Source organism: Grus americana, chromosome 4, assembly GCF_028858705.1.
Source record: "Grus americana isolate bGruAme1 chromosome 4, bGruAme1.mat, whole genome shotgun sequence".
NCBI lineage: Eukaryota > Metazoa > Chordata > Aves > Gruiformes > Gruidae > Grus > Grus americana.
In genome coordinates, this window is record NC_072855.1 from 42,102,397 (window position 1) to 42,121,364 (window position 18,968).

General features: G+C 39.9%; 1 protein-coding gene across 7 annotated transcripts in view; it reads left to right on the forward strand.

Annotated features, from left to right (window-relative positions):
• The window catches only part of CBR4 (carbonyl reductase 4), a 21,436-nt gene continuing 2,468 nt past the window's right edge, over positions 1–18,968 (forward strand). The window contains exons 1-9 of one of the 7 annotated variants that reach the window (XR_008576954.1): positions 268–481; positions 2,808–2,949; positions 3,500–3,620; positions 5,253–5,389; positions 5,972–6,106; positions 7,935–8,058; positions 9,201–9,438; positions 9,670–9,716; positions 17,202–17,394. Coding sequence is in view for 4 of the 7 variants with exons in the window: in XM_054824622.1 (XP_054680597.1) it covers positions 2,808–2,949; positions 3,500–3,620; positions 5,253–5,389; positions 5,972–6,106; positions 7,935–8,113 (714 nt within the window). In the remaining 3 variants the exon portion in view is untranslated. Of the gene's footprint in view, positions 482–2,804; positions 2,950–3,499; positions 3,621–5,252; positions 5,390–5,971; positions 6,107–7,934; positions 14,650–17,201; positions 17,395–18,968 lie in introns of those variants that run through there. The other 6 variants (XR_008576955.1, XR_008576953.1, XM_054824624.1 and 3 more) reach the window with 6 other exon arrangements.

Here is an 18,968-nt window from a genome sequence, read left to right on the forward strand (position 1 = left end):
AGCTGGCGCCGCGCCCCGCTGTCCGTGCCGCGGGCTCCACCTTGAGTCCGGCTGCCGTGCCGGGAGCCGGAGCCGCGCTGAGGCGCAGCGCCGCGAGGCCCTGCGTATCCTTCCCTTCCCTCCCTCCCTCCCTCCGCGCCGGGCTGCGGTGTCCCGCCCCCGAGGAGGAGACGCAGGGTGAGCGCGGAGCCGCGCGGCGCCCCCGCGGCCACCGGGCGGTGGCTCCTTCCCTCCGCCTCGCGGCCTCGCTGCGTGCGCGGCCGCCCCCTAGCGGCGGGTGGGGCGGCTCCGGGTGGAGGCGGTTGCGGCGGTTAGCTCTCGCGGCGCGCGCGCGACGTTTGCAGGCGGGGGCGAAAGGCGGCCGCCCTCAGCCGTGAGGGGCTTCGGTCGGGAGGGACAGAAGTGCCGCCTCGGGTCGGAGGAGGTTGGCGGGAGCCCGGCTCTCCCTCCCTCCCCCAAAAAAGGAGGGGAGAAAAAAAAGGTTTGCGGAGAGGGGAGGACGGGCTGTTCTCCGGGGTGGGGGCTGGGGGCGGTGTCCTGGTGGGGCAGCGTGGGCCGCGGATGAGGCGGCTGAGGGCACACAGGTGCGGGCGGCGGCCTGGCCCGGCCCGGCCGGCCGCGGTATCCCGACTCAGATTTGTTGATAAGTGTCCTCCAGCAGATTTAGAGCTGTGCGCCATGAGGTGGTTAGCTCTACTGCCATTGGAGCCCTGGTGGTCACGGGTTAAATAGCTTGTTGTGAAAGAAGAGAAGGGCTATAGAGGACAAAGGTGGTTCAGGCACTTGTCTGTGTTGTGTGGTGGCCTAGAAGAGCCTGTTGCTCAAAAGATAGTTATTTTTCCCTGCCTCTCTTTGACCAGGGAATATAGGGTTATTACTCCTACTGCAGTTTTTTCCTCCTAAGTCACAATTCCAAAGAATCTGTATGGCTCTTTTGTGCTAAAACACAAATTGTATATTGCTGCATTGGTAGTAGGCCTTATGCTCCCCCTGTAACTGCCTGGTTAATGCATAAAGGACTTGTACTATTCTTTCTGAGAACAGTAGAAACCTAAGATAAGTTGTTTTTCCCTTCTCAGAGACTAGGAAGGGTAGAATTATACATTTTAAAGAAGTTCTTTCCCTACAGGCAGCTTTTTGAGTCCTGTGTAGCTAAGCGTGTTCAGAATTATTTGGAAAATACATATAGGTCTGACAGCATTTATAAACAGTGGTTCACTTGACATTGCTTAGGGGGTGGAGAAGTCAGACAAGATGACTTCCCGAGATCCCTTCTAATCTGTATTATTCCATGTTTCAAATAAAAATAAGAGGATGTGTGTTCAGTGCTGGTAAGAACAAAATATGGAGGAGGAAATCCTAGTACAACATTGTGGCAACAAGTAGGCAAGAACTTCCAAGAGTCAGCACAGATAATTCTGTAAAATAAGAGGTCTGTCATGATGGAGAAGGCAGACTGAGACTTTGTTTCTAACAAAAAAATCTGTCAACAATGTGTGGGTTGTGCCTTTAGTCTGCTAAGACAGTAAGAGCTGTAGTTACTGGGGTGCAAGACCTCTTGATTCATCTCTTGCAGCCTAGCTACCCAATGAAGACTACCAAAAAGATTACTCATTCTGGTGAGGCAGTGGTGCCTGTTTTTATCACTAAGGAATTGTCTTCATGCAGGACATCTTTTTGTACGTGTTCTTTTGAAAGGGCTGCCACCTGAGATACAAGTATTTAATCCTCTTCCTACTCCTAGGAAGCTGATTTAAACTTGCCAGTGTAAGCAGACACATGGGTTGATTGCAAGCACCTGTGCTTACTAAAGGACCATCTGCTCTTCCAGGCCCTGTCACAGAAGAGCATTATGCCATTGTATGAGTTGATGGTGTCCTTGTATGCTTAACGCTGTGTGCTCTTCTGGTTATCACACATCGAAAAAAGCATAATAGACTGAAGTAAAGCAAAAGTAGAGTGGCAGGATTAAGAGCTTGGACAGTCTTTAGTGAGATACAGAATGGCTTCCATATGTATAAAAGTAACTAAATACACCTGAAAGAGGATATAGAGGGAGGGTAAAATGCAGAAGAGTAGCCTCTGAAGTTACAAACAGTAAGAGGAAGATATGAGGAGAAATGCATAGTATTCTCTAAGCAGAAAGCAAATTGAGAACAAAAGGAGCACTTTTCCACAAATAATGAAACTTACTGCCTCAGGATGTTATGGAGACAAAATATAATTTGGTTCAAAAAGGATTTATTCAAATATATGGAAAATAGGTTCATTACTATTGCTTGTATTCTTCCTCTGGCTCCTCAGGAAATCCCAAAACAGCTGGTTGGTTTCTAGAGGTTGCAGAATAAAAAAGCACTCCACGGAAGTACTTTCTTCTTACACTCCTTCCTAAACATCTAAGCTAGCTGCTTCAGAATCATTTCACATTTCAAAAAGCTTTTTTTTCCTTCAAAAGCAGAAATAAAAAAACCTAAGGCTGAATGATACATTATGGCTTTTACATATGTAAATCACATATTTCATCAACTGAATAGGAGTTATTATAACACTAGTATTGAAATGCTAGATTACATGCATAATTTTCTTACTAGTTCAGAAATCATTAAGAATTAACTTGCATTTTTAGAAGTGGTGTCTAATTTAGTTCAAGTATTTTTTGGTGAATAAAACAACTAACTCTATAATCTGATATTACAAAATGCTACAGGCTAGTAAGGGCCATGATGTTGACCAGAACAGTGATTATTCTCTGCTATATTGGACCTGAAATTCATAGTGTATTTGCAATTTGTGAATTATTTTTTAAGATGGGCAAGGTTTGCGCCATTTTTGGAGGATCCCGAGGAATAGGAAAAGCTGTTGCAGAATTACTGGCACAGAAAGGCTGCCGCCTGGCGATTATTGCTAGAAATCTGGAAGTAGCCCAAACCACTGCACGTAATCTTGGTGGTATGTATGCTGCTTTGCAATACTTTCTTCACTGTCCAATGCTTAGGTAACTTGTAAAACTAATAAGTCATAAAATAAACCTCATTGTTTAACTAGATGGAAATGAAAGTAAAGGCTGAGAAATTTGAAAGAAAAGCTACATCAGTGCAATTTTCTTTTCATAATATTCTTTGGGCAAGTTAAGTGTGTTACAATTCATATCTTGTGGATAGAATAAGTAAGATGAAAGGAATCATTCACGATCACAACAGAGAGGTGGTATGAACTGAGTCATCCTTGGCTCCTGACCAAGCCAGAACTGAGACCAGTCTGCTCATGCTGAACTTCTGATTTCAAAAGGCCAAAATATAAACCAAGAAATTGTCACATAACTGATCAGTACAATAGTTGAAAATTGTCCTTATTTAATTCTCTGGGGATTAAATGGGTTCCTCAAGTTACAACTAGTTCAACATCTGTTTTAGCTGTTGACTTGGTAAATTCTGAAGAAGATTTATGAATGGTATACCATCTTTTACTATTCTTATGATGTGCCTTTATTTCAATACAGCAGGACATCTGGCACTTAGCTGTGATGTATCCAGTGAACAAGAAGTCCAGAATACTTTTGAGGAGATGCGGAGGAATTTAGGTCCTATTAACTACTTGGTTAATGCAGCTGGGATCAACAGGTTAGTTATTTGTTACAAGATTATATGTAATTATAGATGATAGCATCTTATTATAAGGTGCTAAGGGCCTTTGTGTTTACTAAGAGTGTTATTACTGAGTACATCTGAAAATCATAGAATGGTTTGGGTTGGAAGGGACCTCAAAGACCATCTAGTTCCAACCCCCCTGCCATGGGCAGGGACACCCTGCACTAGACCAGGTTGCCCAAAGCCTAATCCAACCATCCAACACTTCCAGGGATGGGGCATTCACAACCTCTCTGCGCAACCTGTTCTGGTGCCTCACCACTCTAACAGTAAAGAATGGTTGGCTTTCTGGGCTACAAGTGCACACTACCGACTCATGTTGAGCTTTTCATCAACCACACCCCCCCAAGTGCTTCTCCTCCAGGCTGCTCTCAATCCGTTCTCCACCCAGCTTGTAGTTGTGCTTGGGATTGTGTGAACCCATGTGCAGGACCTTGCACTTGGCCTTGTTGAACTTCATGTGGTTCGCACAGGCCCACCTCTCCAGCCTGTCAAGGTCCCTCTGGATGGCATCCCTTCCCTCCAGTGCATCAACCACACCACACAGCTTGGTGTCATCAGCAAACTTGCTGCGGGTGCACTCAATCCACTGTTCATGTTACTGACAAAGATGTTGAACAGCGTCGGTCCCAGTACCGACCCCTGAGGAACACCACTTGTCACTGATCTCCACTTGGATATTGAGCCGTTGACCACAACTCTTTGGAGCGTGACCATCCAACCAATTCCTTGTGCACTGAGTGGTCCATCCATCGAATCCATGTTTCTCCAATTTAGAGGCAAGAATGTCACGCGGGACAGTGTCAAATGCTTTGCACAAGTCCAGGTAGATGACGTCTGTTGCTCTTCCCTTGTCCACCCATGCTGTAACCCCATCGTAGAAGGCCACCAAATTTGTTAGGCACGATTTGCCCTTAGTGAAGCCGTGTTGGCTGTCACCAGTCACCTCCTTATTTTCCATGTGCCTGAGCATAGTCTCCAGGAGGGACTGCTCCATGATCTTGCCAGGCACAGAGGTGAGACTGACCGGCCTGTAGTTCCCTGTGTCTTCCTTTTTGCCCTTCTTAAAAATGGGGGTTATGTTCCCCCTGTTCCAGTCGGCGGGAACTTCGCCGGACTGCCAGGACTTCTCAAATATGACGGAGAGTGGCCTGGCCGCTTTATCCACCAGTTCCTTCAAGACCTGTGGATGCAACTCATCAGGTCCCATGGACTTGTGCACCTTCAGGTTCCTTAGGTATTCTCGAACAACACTCACCAATATTTTTTTCCTGATGAAGGTAAAATTCTAATATTATACAGCTTTCACTGTAGTTTCTGCATTCTGAGTTTGAGTTCCCCCTCTGCTCTTCTTTCTTCCACTTCTTCACCCTGAAATAGTCCAAACCAATACCTCTCTGCAAAGGAGGTTTTGTTGCCAGAAGCATAGCTAGATTTTTCTTGCTATGTGTCATCCTTGCAATGTCATCATTTTGAGTGCTAGAATGTATAGAACCATATAAATTTCCATTAATATTCCATTCATCAGTCATGTTTTGTTATGAGTAAATGTGATAATTTGGGTTGTTCAGTGAGTTCTTTTGGGGTTTTTGGTCTGTTTGTCAGGGATGGTTTGTTACTGAGAACCAAGACTGAAGATATGATAGCCCAGATTCACACTAACCTTTTGGGAACAATGTTGACATGCAAAGCTGCTGTAAAAAGTATGATTCAACAACAAGGAGGTGCTATTGTCAATATAGGTAAGTTGCTGTGTAATCCAGTGGAATTCTGTGTAATAGTTTTCTAGAAAGGTTTAGCAGGTGTAAATTGATGATTTTCTTTGTGTTTAGACATTCTATATTTAGCATTTCTTTATGAATGCTTATTCTTTTGTGTAATTTCAGGAACTTCTAAATGCAGAACCAGTTTGTTTCAGTAATAAACACCTCAGAGTATTTTATTGAAAAAAAAATATCACCATTCTTCATCAGCTCTTTCAGTATGTAAACCTACCAGCTGCTAGTTATTAACTAAGAATCAAATTGGTTTCTTTTTTTTTTTTTTCCTGTGCAAGGATATTTTTTTAGAAAGCTCTTCTTTTTGCCCTCCTGGCACCTGTTGGTCAACATAGATACATGAATTCCACAAAAATCACAGATAATTTAGGGATTTTTTTTTATCCCAGCAGGAGGCTATAAAGTACATTTAGTAATATACTTTTAATTCCTTTTCTTTTAATCTCATTTTCCATTCCAAATCAAAAACTAAAATGATAAAGCTAATGCAAGGTTTCAAGTTAGTAATTTAACTTTTTTCTTCTCTTTGATGTTTCTTTATTTCAGGAAGTATTGTAGGACTTAAAGGGAACTCTGGTCAAAGTGTATACAGCGCTACCAAAGCAGGATTAGTTGGATTTTCACGCTCTCTTGCTAAAGAAGTAGCAAAAAAGCAAATTCGAGTCAATGTGGTTGCTCCAGGTTAGTTTTTGGGAAGTTCCTACATCATTGACTGTTTCAATAGATGCTCATCAATACTGCTGGGTATTTGCTGTACTCTGAAAGTAACAAGACAAATTGCTATTATTTTCTTCAACTTTTGTAAGTAAATGTCTTTAATGTCTTTTTTTTCAGTTTATAATACATTCTTTTACAAAACCTTCAGTCTTTTTAAGGGAACTCTTGAGAAATTTCAGAGAGTGTGTCTGCCTGTCTCTCCATTATTACATAATAAATGTCTTTTTTCTTTATTCCTTCTTCAAAACCTGCTGTCCTTGCAGATGGAAGGATTAGAACTAATTATAGACAGACAGCTACCCTTGTGTCCTGCTAGAGAATGCTTATTTGTTATTAGAGAAACATGAAAGACCACGAGGAGCTGGCACGAAAGCATCCCTGTCTATTCCTGTAGTAGAAGGAGAGTGTCTGGAAAGAAAGTCCTATGAGGACAAGGCTGTGATTTCACAAGATAACCTAGACCAAGCAAACCACCACCTTTAAGGAAAAATCCCTTCTGTCTTTTCTGACTTTTTCCACTCATAGCTGTGTACTCTGCTGATCACCTAGTGCTAGCTCTGATGCCTTTCAGACCTCTACATGAACCAGTTCAGCTTGTGAACAAGGCAGGGAAAATACTTTTGATTGTTTTGTGACTTGAGCAGCTCACTGAAGGGTCTAGAGCCATCATAAAGGGGCAGAGTTGTACAGTAGAAAGCAAAACCGAGACTTCCTTCTTGGTGGCAGCTAGAAAGCAGATAAGATCAGCTCTTTTTGAAACTGCAGCTTATGTAAAGAGATGTGCAGCAGTGGGAAAACTCAGTCTCAGATAACTGAAAAATTTAAAGAAATGTCCTTCAGAAATGTCAAGAAGTATTCTTCAAATGAGTGCTACACTAGAATCGTAGAATGGTTTAAGTTGGAAGGGACCTCAAAGATCATCTAGTTCCAACCCCCCCTGCCACGGGCAGGGACACCCTCCACTAGACCAGGGTGCCTAAGGCCAGGTTGGATGAGGCTTTGAACACTTCCAGGGATGGGGCCTTCACAGCCTCTCTAAGCAACCTGGTCCAGTGCCTCACCACTCTAACAGTAAAGAATTTCTTTCTAACATCTAATCTAAATCTACCCTCTTTTAGCTTAAACCCATTACCCCTTGTCCTATCACTACACTCCCTGATAAACAGTCCTCACCATCTTTCCTGTAGGCGCCCTTCAGGTACTGGAAGGCTGCAATTGGGTCTCCCCAGAGCCTTCTCTTCTCCAGGCTGAACAATCCCAGCTCTCTCAGCCTGTCCTCATAGGAGAGGTGCTCCAGCCCTCTGATCAACTGTATGGCCCTCCTCTGGACTCACTCCAACAGCTCAATGACTTTCTTGTACTGGGACCCCCAGAGCTGGATGAAATTATGAAAATTATGCAAGTGCTGTCGTAAATTCTAAAATATAATGGAAACGCTTGCAAGCTGTAGGGGTTTCTTGCCAGAGGTGTCATACTCATGTGTTTAATGAGAATCAGAAAAGTGATACTAAATATGGTTTTGGGTCCAAATTTTAGTTAACCTTTTTTTTTTTTAATGGACTTCTATAGGTCTCTGCATTTTTATTATTACATCAGTGCTACCATTTTATTGGTTGGGTAAAAAAATTGGTCTTGGCCATAAAATGATGTGGACTGACCTCTGAGACTCTGAAGAATGGTAGCTGGTGCTGAATTCTGGTAGTAGATTTCACTTTGGAGGATTCCAGGGAAAATGCGCTAGAGAAATTTAGTTGATGGTTAGGTAACTCTTCAAATATCTCTCCTTTCTTAGGCTTTATTCACACAGAGATGACTGCTCATTTGGAAGAAGATCAGTTGAAGAAAGCAATTCTCCTTGGAAGATTTGGAGAGCCTCGTGAAGTTGCACAAGCTGTTATCTTTCTTCTAGAGTCCCCGTATGTTACAGGGAGTACTCTAGTTGTAGATGGAGGCTTGCAGCTTCTGACTTAAATACTACCTTGAATAAGTATCTACTTTAATGTCATGATAGTAATATATAAATATATTAAGGGGAAAGGGGTGAAAATTAGCTGAAGATTGATGTATGCAATTGACTTATTATTTAGTCAGAGGAGGAGTTCGGCAGTGGTAAAGTCCAGCGTGTATGTTCAGCTACCTGAAAGAGTCCATTTGGTATTACGAGGTCTGAGTATGTAACAATTTGAAAAAGATCTGATTTTGGTATGGCGATAGTTCTAAATAACATGCTGATACATTTTTAAAACACAGTATTTTTATAAAGTCATGTTTTCCAATTTGGGATAGAGTAGAGATTTTATTCGAATTATCATGTTATACAAAGATCAGTAAAGTGCAGAGGCATGTTTATTGGTTGGCAGGTATGATTGTGTTAAGTTTTTCATGTAGGGTGAAGATTACAAACTGCATAATTTTTATTCTTATCAGTCCCTACAAAGTAGCAAGGAGTTTCCTTTGGTTTTTTGTTTGTTTGTAGCTAACACTACAAAGCTAGGAGTTTCTTGATCTTCAGCATACCTGAATTGCCTTTAGGAGATTTAATTATATGCAATGTGTGTTTTATAAAGACAAAACCTGCTCAGTTCCATTCTTGAATGTATGTACAGCACTCATTTAATCCACTAGCACTTGCGTGTATACATTGAAGGACTCTTTATTGGTCATTGGAGTTGCAAATTCTATAATATTCTGAGTTTGAGTTGTACATACACTGGGGAACAGTACAGTTGCACACCTTGCCGCATAAAAGACTTTTCACTGGCTCAGTAGATGTTTTGAAAACACATATCACTTCCAAAGCGTGAAGTCAAAGTATTTTGCTCTGTATCTTCTTGAATGCTCAGTTCAGCTGCTGTGTTGATGCTCTTTAATATGTATGTATAGTCAATAAAATAGCCATCTATTTTATTCAAAGCAGCTTTTGAAGCAGAGTAATTATTCAGCTGTAGATGATCCTGAGTGTTCCTCTCTTGCTGAAAAATTACCAAAAATTTGACCTGAGGCTTTTCTATTGAGATCAAGTAATTTTTGGTAATTGATGTTTTTATCGTCTCTGAAGAAAACTCTGAATGTGGTTTAGGACCTTCACTTCTTAGTTCCAGTGTTCATTGCATCATGATCCAGATGTTGATTCAGCTTTTGAAATTACTTCCCATCTTGGCACAAACCAAAGTACAGAAAGAAGAGATCTCACTGATGATAACTTTTGAGTCTAAAGCCCAAGATTTTCTTCGTTTGTGCAACTGAGAAATTTTGTCTTTGTGCCAGAAAACAGTGCATGTTCAAGCTTCTCGCAGGTATGTATTGCAAAATAATACAAGGAATGGTTGTATATTCAGGGACTTTTACAGTTGGTTGTGTTATTCACTTTGGAATATAAAATACCACTAAAGGTAGTCCTTTCAGGAGTCCTTATCTTTACTGCTATCTCTTTGTAGAGAGGTGGTGGTGTTTTACTGTGATGAGTTACATGTCATATGTGCCTTTGCACCAAAAATATGATTGCTAATTATGTTTCTCTTTGATAGAAGGAATTGGCCAAAGAATAGATGAATTTTTTCCGAGGCCACCGAAGGTGAGGAAGGACAGCTGGTACTCTCATTTTTACTAGTCAAGTAGTAATATGCCAGTAACTTGGCTGCTGCCCATACCTGTCCCCAGTATTTTACAGGCAAAGTCTGTGTGACATATCTTGACCAGAAACCAAGCTTAAGAGGCTAAAAATAATTTCCTCGTCGTGAATCCTGACCCTAATTATTATCCCTTGTTTTGTTGGGTAAGGGAACTGTTAATTAAAGTAGTAATTTATATTTGTGATTTCAACCTGGAATAACAGCCTCAGAAGAATCTCAGCTTGCTACTAAGTAATTTTTTTAAAATGGTGCAATACATACTATGTTTTTATTACTGCTGTTGCCATAGGACCAGACTGAAGTGTTGGTAGCCTTGAAATCATATTTTTAAAAGACTTTTTTTCCCTTGTCTTCAAATTGGTAAATTAGAACTGGAAACTAGTTAACAACAGTAATCTATTTCAGTATTTACTGTGTACATCTACTCTAAGAAGTAGTAGTTGTTTGTCAGGCTAGAGTTCTGTCTGGCGTGGTGTGATGTCTTAGACATTGGAAGTAGTGAATGTGCAGGGTAGGTAACAGATAAGTGCGTGGTGATGTCTGCTTAGCAGACTCTTGTACCTCCAGTAGTTTGTGATTGGTATGTTTGAATCTGCCATTTGATAGCTCTGGTTGAGGCCTGCGGGTTTTTACATTTGATGAGATATAACACCCTCTTGTGCTCTGTCTGTGTCACTCTTGGATTTGTAGACCTCTATCATATCCTGCCTGCCTCAGTTGTTTCTGTTTCAAACTGAAGAGTCGTATTTCTTTTAGTTGCTTGTTGCTAGAAAGCTCTTTTGTACCTTATGTCATCTTTGTTGTCCTTTGCTTTACTTTTCCAGTTTCTCGAGTGAGGAGCAGGTAGAACCACTCACAGTATTCACTGTGGATTTATATTTTCCCCAGTGTGAAATCTTCTCATTTATCTACAGTGAATTTAGTCTGCTGGTTTTAACTCCTATTTCCTCAGTGAAATGGTTCTGCAATATTTTGTTTAATTCCTTTATCCCTTTATTATTTTGAGTAACGTAGTGTTACTGGAATATACTGTGGGCTTCAGAGATTGCTGTCTTGGAACCCTTACGAATAGGTTGTACTTTGCTAGCCCCAACATAGGTGCCTGTGGTGTTCTGTTGGCGATCCATGTCCTTAGGAAAGAACGACTGCTGATTTCTCTTTTACCTTTAAACTGTTTACTGATATGACAACTTGGCAGCACAGCATCTTTAATGGTTTCTGGCAAGGGGATGTGTCAGATGCCTTTTTGAATTTCTAGCATGCTGTATTACATGTCCTTACTCTCATCTCTTTTAGTCTTTAGAAGAACTCCAAAATGTTTATCAAGCATGACTTTCCTTTGCAAAAGCAACTCTGACTTTTCTCAGCATGTTTATCCAGTTGTTTTCATGGCTTTAGAACAATTTCTGGCAGTTTGCTATGTACAGAAAAATATAATTAGTCTGTAGTTCCCTGGATCCCTCTGGAAGCTCTTCTGAAAAAAGAAGTGATCCTTCTACCCACTAAACTCCCAAAAGCTTGATGTCACTTTTGCCAGCTTCCAGTTGATATGAGGCAGTTTTAACTCAGAAGTTTCATGCTGCAGTTACTTGATTTCCTTTAGAATTAGGGAGCGATAGCCCCCAGCCCTGGCCATTTGTCACTCTTTCCTCTGTAACCTCTTCTGATGTTTTGCTCTGAGGGGTAAAACCTTCAATGAGTTGCCTGTAGAGGTTCTGCTCAAGGTCCTTCACGGTACCAAGAACTGATTTAGGGTTTTGTTCAGAGTTTGGGGATTTTTTTTCTCTGTGGCCTTCTCTTTCACAAATACTTTTCTTTTTATTTTGATCATCTGCTTGCCTTATTCAGGCGCGGTTCCTGTTCCTAAGGTGGTGTTCAGTGTGTATGCACTTTTGCAAATTGTTCCTCTACACTCTGATCTGTCTAAATTTTACATTGTGACAGATTCCATTTGACTGCTAAAGCTAGACTACTGGTTTTACAAAGGTTGACTTTTAAATGCTAGTAGCTTTTAATCCATGCCGGCTTCCCTCTCCCCACAAAAAAAAAAAGTTTAATGTGTGTATTTCAAGTCATCATACTGAAGTTCAGTGCATACAGTCTTGTCATCAAGCATTGCATCTGAATTTCTTTTACTTTTTGATTTCATTTTAGTGTATTTTCTTATTTAATGTTGCTTCTTTTTTATGGAAGTCTGCAGTAGTGGACTGTTGTCTTTATTAATAAACTTGGTTAGTATTATTGCAGAAATAAAAGTTACCAACATAAAGCCAGTCTTTGAAAATACCATTTTGACTGAAGTCTTGTACACTCCTGGGGACTGCAGCCAGAGTTGGTTAGCCTTGATTGGCTGCATGAAAAAAATACATTAAAAAAAAGTGATCTTGGCCTCTTCAGTGTGACATCTATCCAACTTGCTGATAATTGCCGTCTTTCGTTACAGTTACATTGCTGGCCTTATAGTCCTTGGATGTCATAGCTACTGCCATCATCTTAATTGTAATACTGTCTTAACAAGAGAGGTTACCTTATTAGACCTGGAAATTCAATCCATATTTGATTTAATGAGTTAATATATTTTTATGACTATCCTATATATTTTGTATCAATATCTTGCTTATTTGTCTTGCTGCCATTGTAGTTCTGGTATGCCTGTTGTGTCACTGTCCTTGATTAAAAACAGACATTTGGGGTTTACATCTCGCGCTGCTAGTATTTATGCTCAGCTATTTAGAAATGTTTTGGGTTTTTTCGCTTGTGGGTGTTCTTGAGTAGGACTGTGTGCTTGACTGACGATTTCTCAATTGAATTTTGAAAACTTCAGTCACTCTCTTATTAGACATACAAAGTTTCTGTGATTTCATTCCTAGTGGAAGCAAGAGCATGTGCTCTTCTTAATCTGATGTTTTTTTCACCTGCTGTATTGCTTAAAACTCTCCTATAATTTTTTTGTTAATTACCAGCATCTTCCTACTTTTTTTTTTTGTTTAGCATGAACTGTTTTACAAATTCCCACTACTCCATGTTTCTGCAGTTCCTGAAGAATCTGTACTCCTCTTCCTATAACTGTTTTTTCAGACATGCATTGAAACTTTTCCTCATCATCTAGCTTTGGGAGCATTTTAAAGAAGGCTGCTATCCAGATCTGGTCTTTATGTTTTATTCCAGATCTTTTCTCCTGCCCCACCCCATGTCACCGGTACCTACATGGCCTTTCACCACCTCCCCAGAATTTCTAGGGACACCATCAAGGCATGTTTTGAGGGTGGCTGCTTTTGCAGCTGTCATTTAATTCAGTATGCAGTACTCTTGTACAGCAATCCTCTTTCTGACTCACCTGTAATTATTGCTTTAGGTTTTTTAACTCAGCTGGCTTCCTGCTTCAGAGAGGATACCCTCACTAAAAGAAGATTTTGTATTGCAGTATTTACTCATTTATGTGCCCTACCTTGTCACTGCCAAGTTAGGAAGCCTAAAGCTGTTCTTCTGTTGACTTTGCATTTGATTCAGTTTAAACTTCACAGGTACCATGATTTGCATGTTCTGGGCTTTAGTTGGAGCATATTGTGGCCTAGAAAGCTAATTATTTTATATCTCTTCTCTGCATTTTTCTAGTGTTTGGGAAGATGATGAACTACTCTTGTTCTTCTTTTCTCCTAGATAGGTCATTGAAGCCTTACTTCTGCTTATCTCCAGAAATGTGTTTGTAACTTAGAACTTGCATATTGAACTCACTATGTTAGTCTTTTCCTGCTTCTGAGGCATATATTGCAAGTGATTATCATCAGTAGAAGTTTCTAGCAGGACATGTAAAATGTTGGTGAGCTGGTTTTGGGGTGGTTTGGGTTTTTTTAATATTGCAGCTTAAATAGGAGCTGTCACGACGAACAGCTTTTGCAGACCTTCTTTAACAGTAACAGAAGTGTATGAAGTGTGCTGAGTTAGTGTGTGCTGAGCAAGTTAGTGTTATATCCCATGAAGAGATTTCATTCTGGCCTCCTGAGGGCAGTCTATCCTAAGGCATTATTATATCGGTAATGATTTGGTTAGTGTGTCTACATAATTTTTGGGAAGTGGAGTTGCCTGTGTAGATACAAAGTTGATAGCTGGGATTGCTGTTACCAGTTTTGTAAAATTCAAATCTCTATGTCCTGAGCTATTTGGGGATGTAAGGCATAATTTTTAAAGATGGAAAGGTTTTCAATATTAAGTTCAGTGAAAATTGGAAAGCGGATATCGAAATCCCAGCCTTCAAAATCTCTTTGTTACATTATTAGGTACAGTTAAAACATACATTGTAATGATTATCTATTGCTGTTAGACAAATTTTCCTCCTTTGATGTGTTGTGTAGGGTGAGAGGTTGTATTGCATGAAACTGAAATGTATATTGCCTGTTGCAATTGTGATGCCCTTTTTTTTTTTCCTTAAGGCATAGTGTAGCTGGCTTAAGTAAAGCTAATAAAAAATGAACTTTTCAAGACCATGTACACCCACTTAATTCAGGTAATCAATCAGTGTTTGAAAAGACAGAGCAAATGGAGTAGTGGAGAGTTTAAAGAGCATTGGCTGTGATTATTGCCTGAAGAAGTAAGAACTCTGCTGAAGCCCCAGATTACAGTTTAGCTTCACCCTCACATTATGTTCAATTTCTGACCATGTGCTGAAGGCTCCTTTTTGCTGTAGGTATGTCTATTGAGTTAGTAACAAATATTACCTGTACCTTGCCGGACATCTTTAGATCAGCACAGCTATCACCACAACAACTGTTCGAGTATTTTATGCTTTGATTTTTCATATTAAAAGCTCATATCTGTTAAAATCTGGGATACTTTTTGTTCATTTCATATAACAAAATACAACATTGAAACCTACAATCATGGTTTTTTCACGCTTTTAAATGTACCAGATCCAATTCTATTTTTTTTCTCCTTTTCTCCTTCGTGTACTTCACCATTATAGTCTCATATCCTGAAGTAAAAATGAATCTTTCTGTCATAGTTGTTTAAAATTGCTTTGGCTGCATGTAGATCTGGTAACAAATTGCCATTTTGGGTATGATGATATCAAACACGTTGAGACAACATACAAGTAAAAGCCACCAAATCTTACTTGGTTATCATTATACCCACATGAGGATAATGTCAGTGGGAGCGCAAGGGGCAGACGTCACTGAGCTCACACCATCTGAGCAAATGGAGCTATGTGGATGTTACTCACTGTTTCCCAGACTGCTGGCTGGCACTGCTCAGGTGGCCTTGCATATGTAGCATGTTGATGGGTTTGAAATTGCTGCGTAGTTTTGAACAATTTGTTTAGGAATAACTGCAAGCTGATGATATGGTATTGCTGAAGCATGTTAGTGAAGCAGTTTGATGTTTTGTGAATTCTAATTTGCAGATCTCCCAGCTCTGTACTTCTAATGCTAAATGCACTGAAAGTACATGTTGCACCTATATGTTGGAGACTGTATCGTAAACAGATTTCCACCTGTATGTTGAAGACCTGTTAAAAGCTCTAAGTTACAGTGCTTTAATTCCTGCTACTGTCAGTCTGACTTTTTATCCTCGTTTTTCAGGTAGTTGGTAGATTTCTACTGAAAACTTCCTGCAACCCTAGAGAAAAGAAACAATATAGTCATTGCATGTGTTTTGGATAGATGCGATTTAGTGTGCATATATGATTTTTGATGGTGAGATGACTCTGCCAGCAGTAGACTGGAACTGCATCCATTCTCTGCAGGTTCTTGTAGCTCTTTTGTTAGAAGGCAGATAGAACAGAGAGCACAGTATAGTTTTATAGTTCACCGTAATTTTCTGGGCACCAGAGTGGAGGTCATGCTAAGCTTTCTGCTGTGCAGTGAAGCTGTATTCATTCAATCTGTAAATAGTAGATTAGCAAGGTTAATTCACTGCACGGTTTTGCAAAGCTGTTTAATATGTTTTTCTGTAAAATCTTTGTTTCTACTAGCACCATGATGCCTTTCTTCCTAATCCTGTATTATCTGGCTTTGAGTAATGCTTATCATGTGCCTGTATCCCTCATGGATAAGGTGGTGTCTTTCCATTCAGGGGAGAACTAAATATACTAGGTAATTAATACGTGAGGAGAGTTTTCTTCATAACAAATTATTTATTCTGATGTATTCAGCTGAAGCTTTCCATGAAGAGGTTCTTGCATTTCAGCTCCCCTTACTATATTATCCTTTGTAATTAGGAACTATATTTCTGCTGTACTAACTGCTGATTAATGCTCTGTCATGTCAGCTTCCTCTGACTTCCACTGTGACCTCGACCATGCTTACTGGGAGTTCAGTCCTGAATTCTGACTTGATACCTGCCAAAGGCAGCCAGGACAGATTGAACTCTGAAGCGAGGGCAGTGGAGGTGCACTGACCATCAGCACTTTTTTTCCTCCACTTAAGGTGCTGTGTTCTTCTTGCTTCACTTTAGGCTTGGATGCCAATTGTCCTGGGCAAAGACAGATCACTGATGTCTTAGTCCTTGGAACTAGTGATTGGAAACACTGTGACACTCAGTCTCCGCTTTTAGGATGTGTAGGCTGACCCGAAATTCACTTTTTTTAGAATGACAGTTACTAGTGGTAGCTGTGCCTTTTCTTATAACCATTTTTATATGTTGCATGAAAACAAACACACAAATGAAAACTTTGTTCTGCTTTCATAAAGTTTGTTTAATGCATTTGCTGCTCAGAAACAGCTTAAAAATAATTTTAAAATTACTTCATTCTTCTATTAAGATTTTTAACTGTGTTACGCTTTTTGTATGCAGGACTTTGAGGGAAACAATAGCCTATTTTAGATTTCAAAATCTACATTATGCAATTATCCTTTTTTTCCTAGTGAAAAGTGGATCTGGAACTTTACAAACTGAAATTCTTGAAAGCTGCTGCTGTTCCATACCTGAAATGACATCATTCATGTGTAGTTCAAGACCTTTGGATTTACTAACAGTTGTTCTGATAGAAGAATTACATTTAATTTTAGATTTTCATTTATTATATATTATTAAACATGAATTGCTAAATCATCAGACTGTGCAGCTGAGTACAGAGTTGAAGAAAGGTAAAACTTTTACTGTAGATTAACAGTATATTACAAAAATGTTCAGTGAATCTGATTCTGAAGTATTGTAGGAAGAAGTGGGTTAATATGTTAATAAGAACAGAATTGTGCATTATGCTATAGAATAGTGTGGTAAAACAGGTTTTCTTCTAGACAGGCCTTTTCATACAAAAAAAGCTTGACAATATTTTCAGTTGTGTGTTTAACAGAACAGTTTCAGGAAAAATAACCCAACCTAATCCATTCAGTGTGATGAGATTTGTAGAGCGCCTGCCATAAATGATGTACGCATTCCAAGTAGTGGCCATGTGCTGTTATTTTTTTTTCTCCTTTCTTGTTCTGCAGCTGTTTCTGGACCATTTATGCTACTACAGAATTAGAATGTCACAGCAGTTGCAAGATGTGGCCCTTCCCCAGAGTTTACCTGTTGCACTGCAGTTGTTCTATAAAGCAAGGAAATTTATCCTTCCTGGTGGTGTTGGACTGAAGTTCATTCATCTTTCTCCTCGGTATAGCTGCTGAAATCACTGCTGTACAGGTACTGTTGCTTATAGTCTGGCTTTTTTGCTCTTAGCGTGAGTTGAGCATTATGTTCCAAACACTGACATTTTAATTAAAGATTCAATGCAGTATGCGATTATTTATTTTATGTATTAATCACTTTTACAAAAGGATGCAAATTGTGGCTTAAGTCTGAACTGGAGTTGCAAGCTTTAAGAGACATTAAGAATACTGTGTGTGCTGCTGGAATAGATTGCAAATTTCTTAGAGCAAGAGCTGTGTTTTCAGCTGGCTGATATGTCTTATGTGCTCATGGTTCTGCTCAAACAAACAAAACTGTAGGGGAGGGCTTTTTCTTGTAGCCAGTTCAGGAGAGCGAGCTAAACATCAGCAAATTCTGCCCCTTGCATGTACAGCTGAATTGTGAGGCAGTGAATCAGGCCTGTTGTCAACGTGCATAATCTGAGCACACATTTCCAGTCCATGCATTAATCCATCTCTACTACACCGTGTGGGTTTGGCAGCTGGGTTGTACAGCCAGAGCATGCAGCTGATCCCCTCAGCATTGTGACACGATGGATAGTATGAGCTCATGAAGTACTTACTTGCACATTAAATCCGTTTGGGCTGCTTACAGAGGTAAGGATATAGTTGTCCGTATGTGGGGAGTCAAGGCATTTATTAGCATGCAACCTAAGTGAACAGAAATAGTCTTTGAAAGTGGTGATATACAAAGAAACTGTGATTTATAAGGTAGGGGTTTCAAATTGGACTGTAGCTTGGTTTTGATCCCCAATCCTCAACTGGCTGTGATGAAAAAAAATTTTCTGTCTGTTAAGTTGCTGTTGTGATGAAGTTGCAGGGTGAAGGAAGGCATTGTGTGTTAAGGTACACCACCAGCTGAAAAAAAAAAAAAAAACAAAACAAAACCTTGACACATGTAGAATTTCACACCTGTTAATGCTTTCGACAGTTTTGTGTTGTCATCCTGAATGTAGTTGCATTTTTTTTTAATTGCTTTGAATGCACTTGGACTGAGCAGCTTCCTAAATAATTTGAAGTCTTCCTATAGCTAAACCTGAAGTCTTGTAAAAAGTTAGGATCTTGTTGTTGTTGTTTCTTGTTCTATAAAATGATAGAAATATGCTTTCAGGTCATACTGTCTATCTTTGGAGTTAGTGGAGGGAGATTAAACTTCTGAAAGTTACTTTGATGCTTCCAAGAATTTCAGATTTTTGGCTTGAAAAGTGTGTCGTTTTGTTGTGCATGCTTCTATCTCTGAATTTGTAAACCCAAACAGTCCCAGTAACTAAGTAACAGCACAGCTGAATGTTTTCATAAAAACAACTTTGCTGCTTAGAGATGTGATTTACTACTTAAGTGTGTGTCTGTACATATATACAGAGGCAAAAAGTGATGATGACCTCATCTTAAACCAGCTCACAAGAGCAGTCTCAGTTTTTTAGTCTCTAAGCCAAAGACAAATTTACTGTAAGCAGACAGAACTCCATTGACTTCAGCTGCCGTATCACCATTCATGTCAGTACTCACTCAATTGCTGAAATAATTGTTTGTAGTGATCAATGCTTGAAATGTAAACCTAAAGAAAAA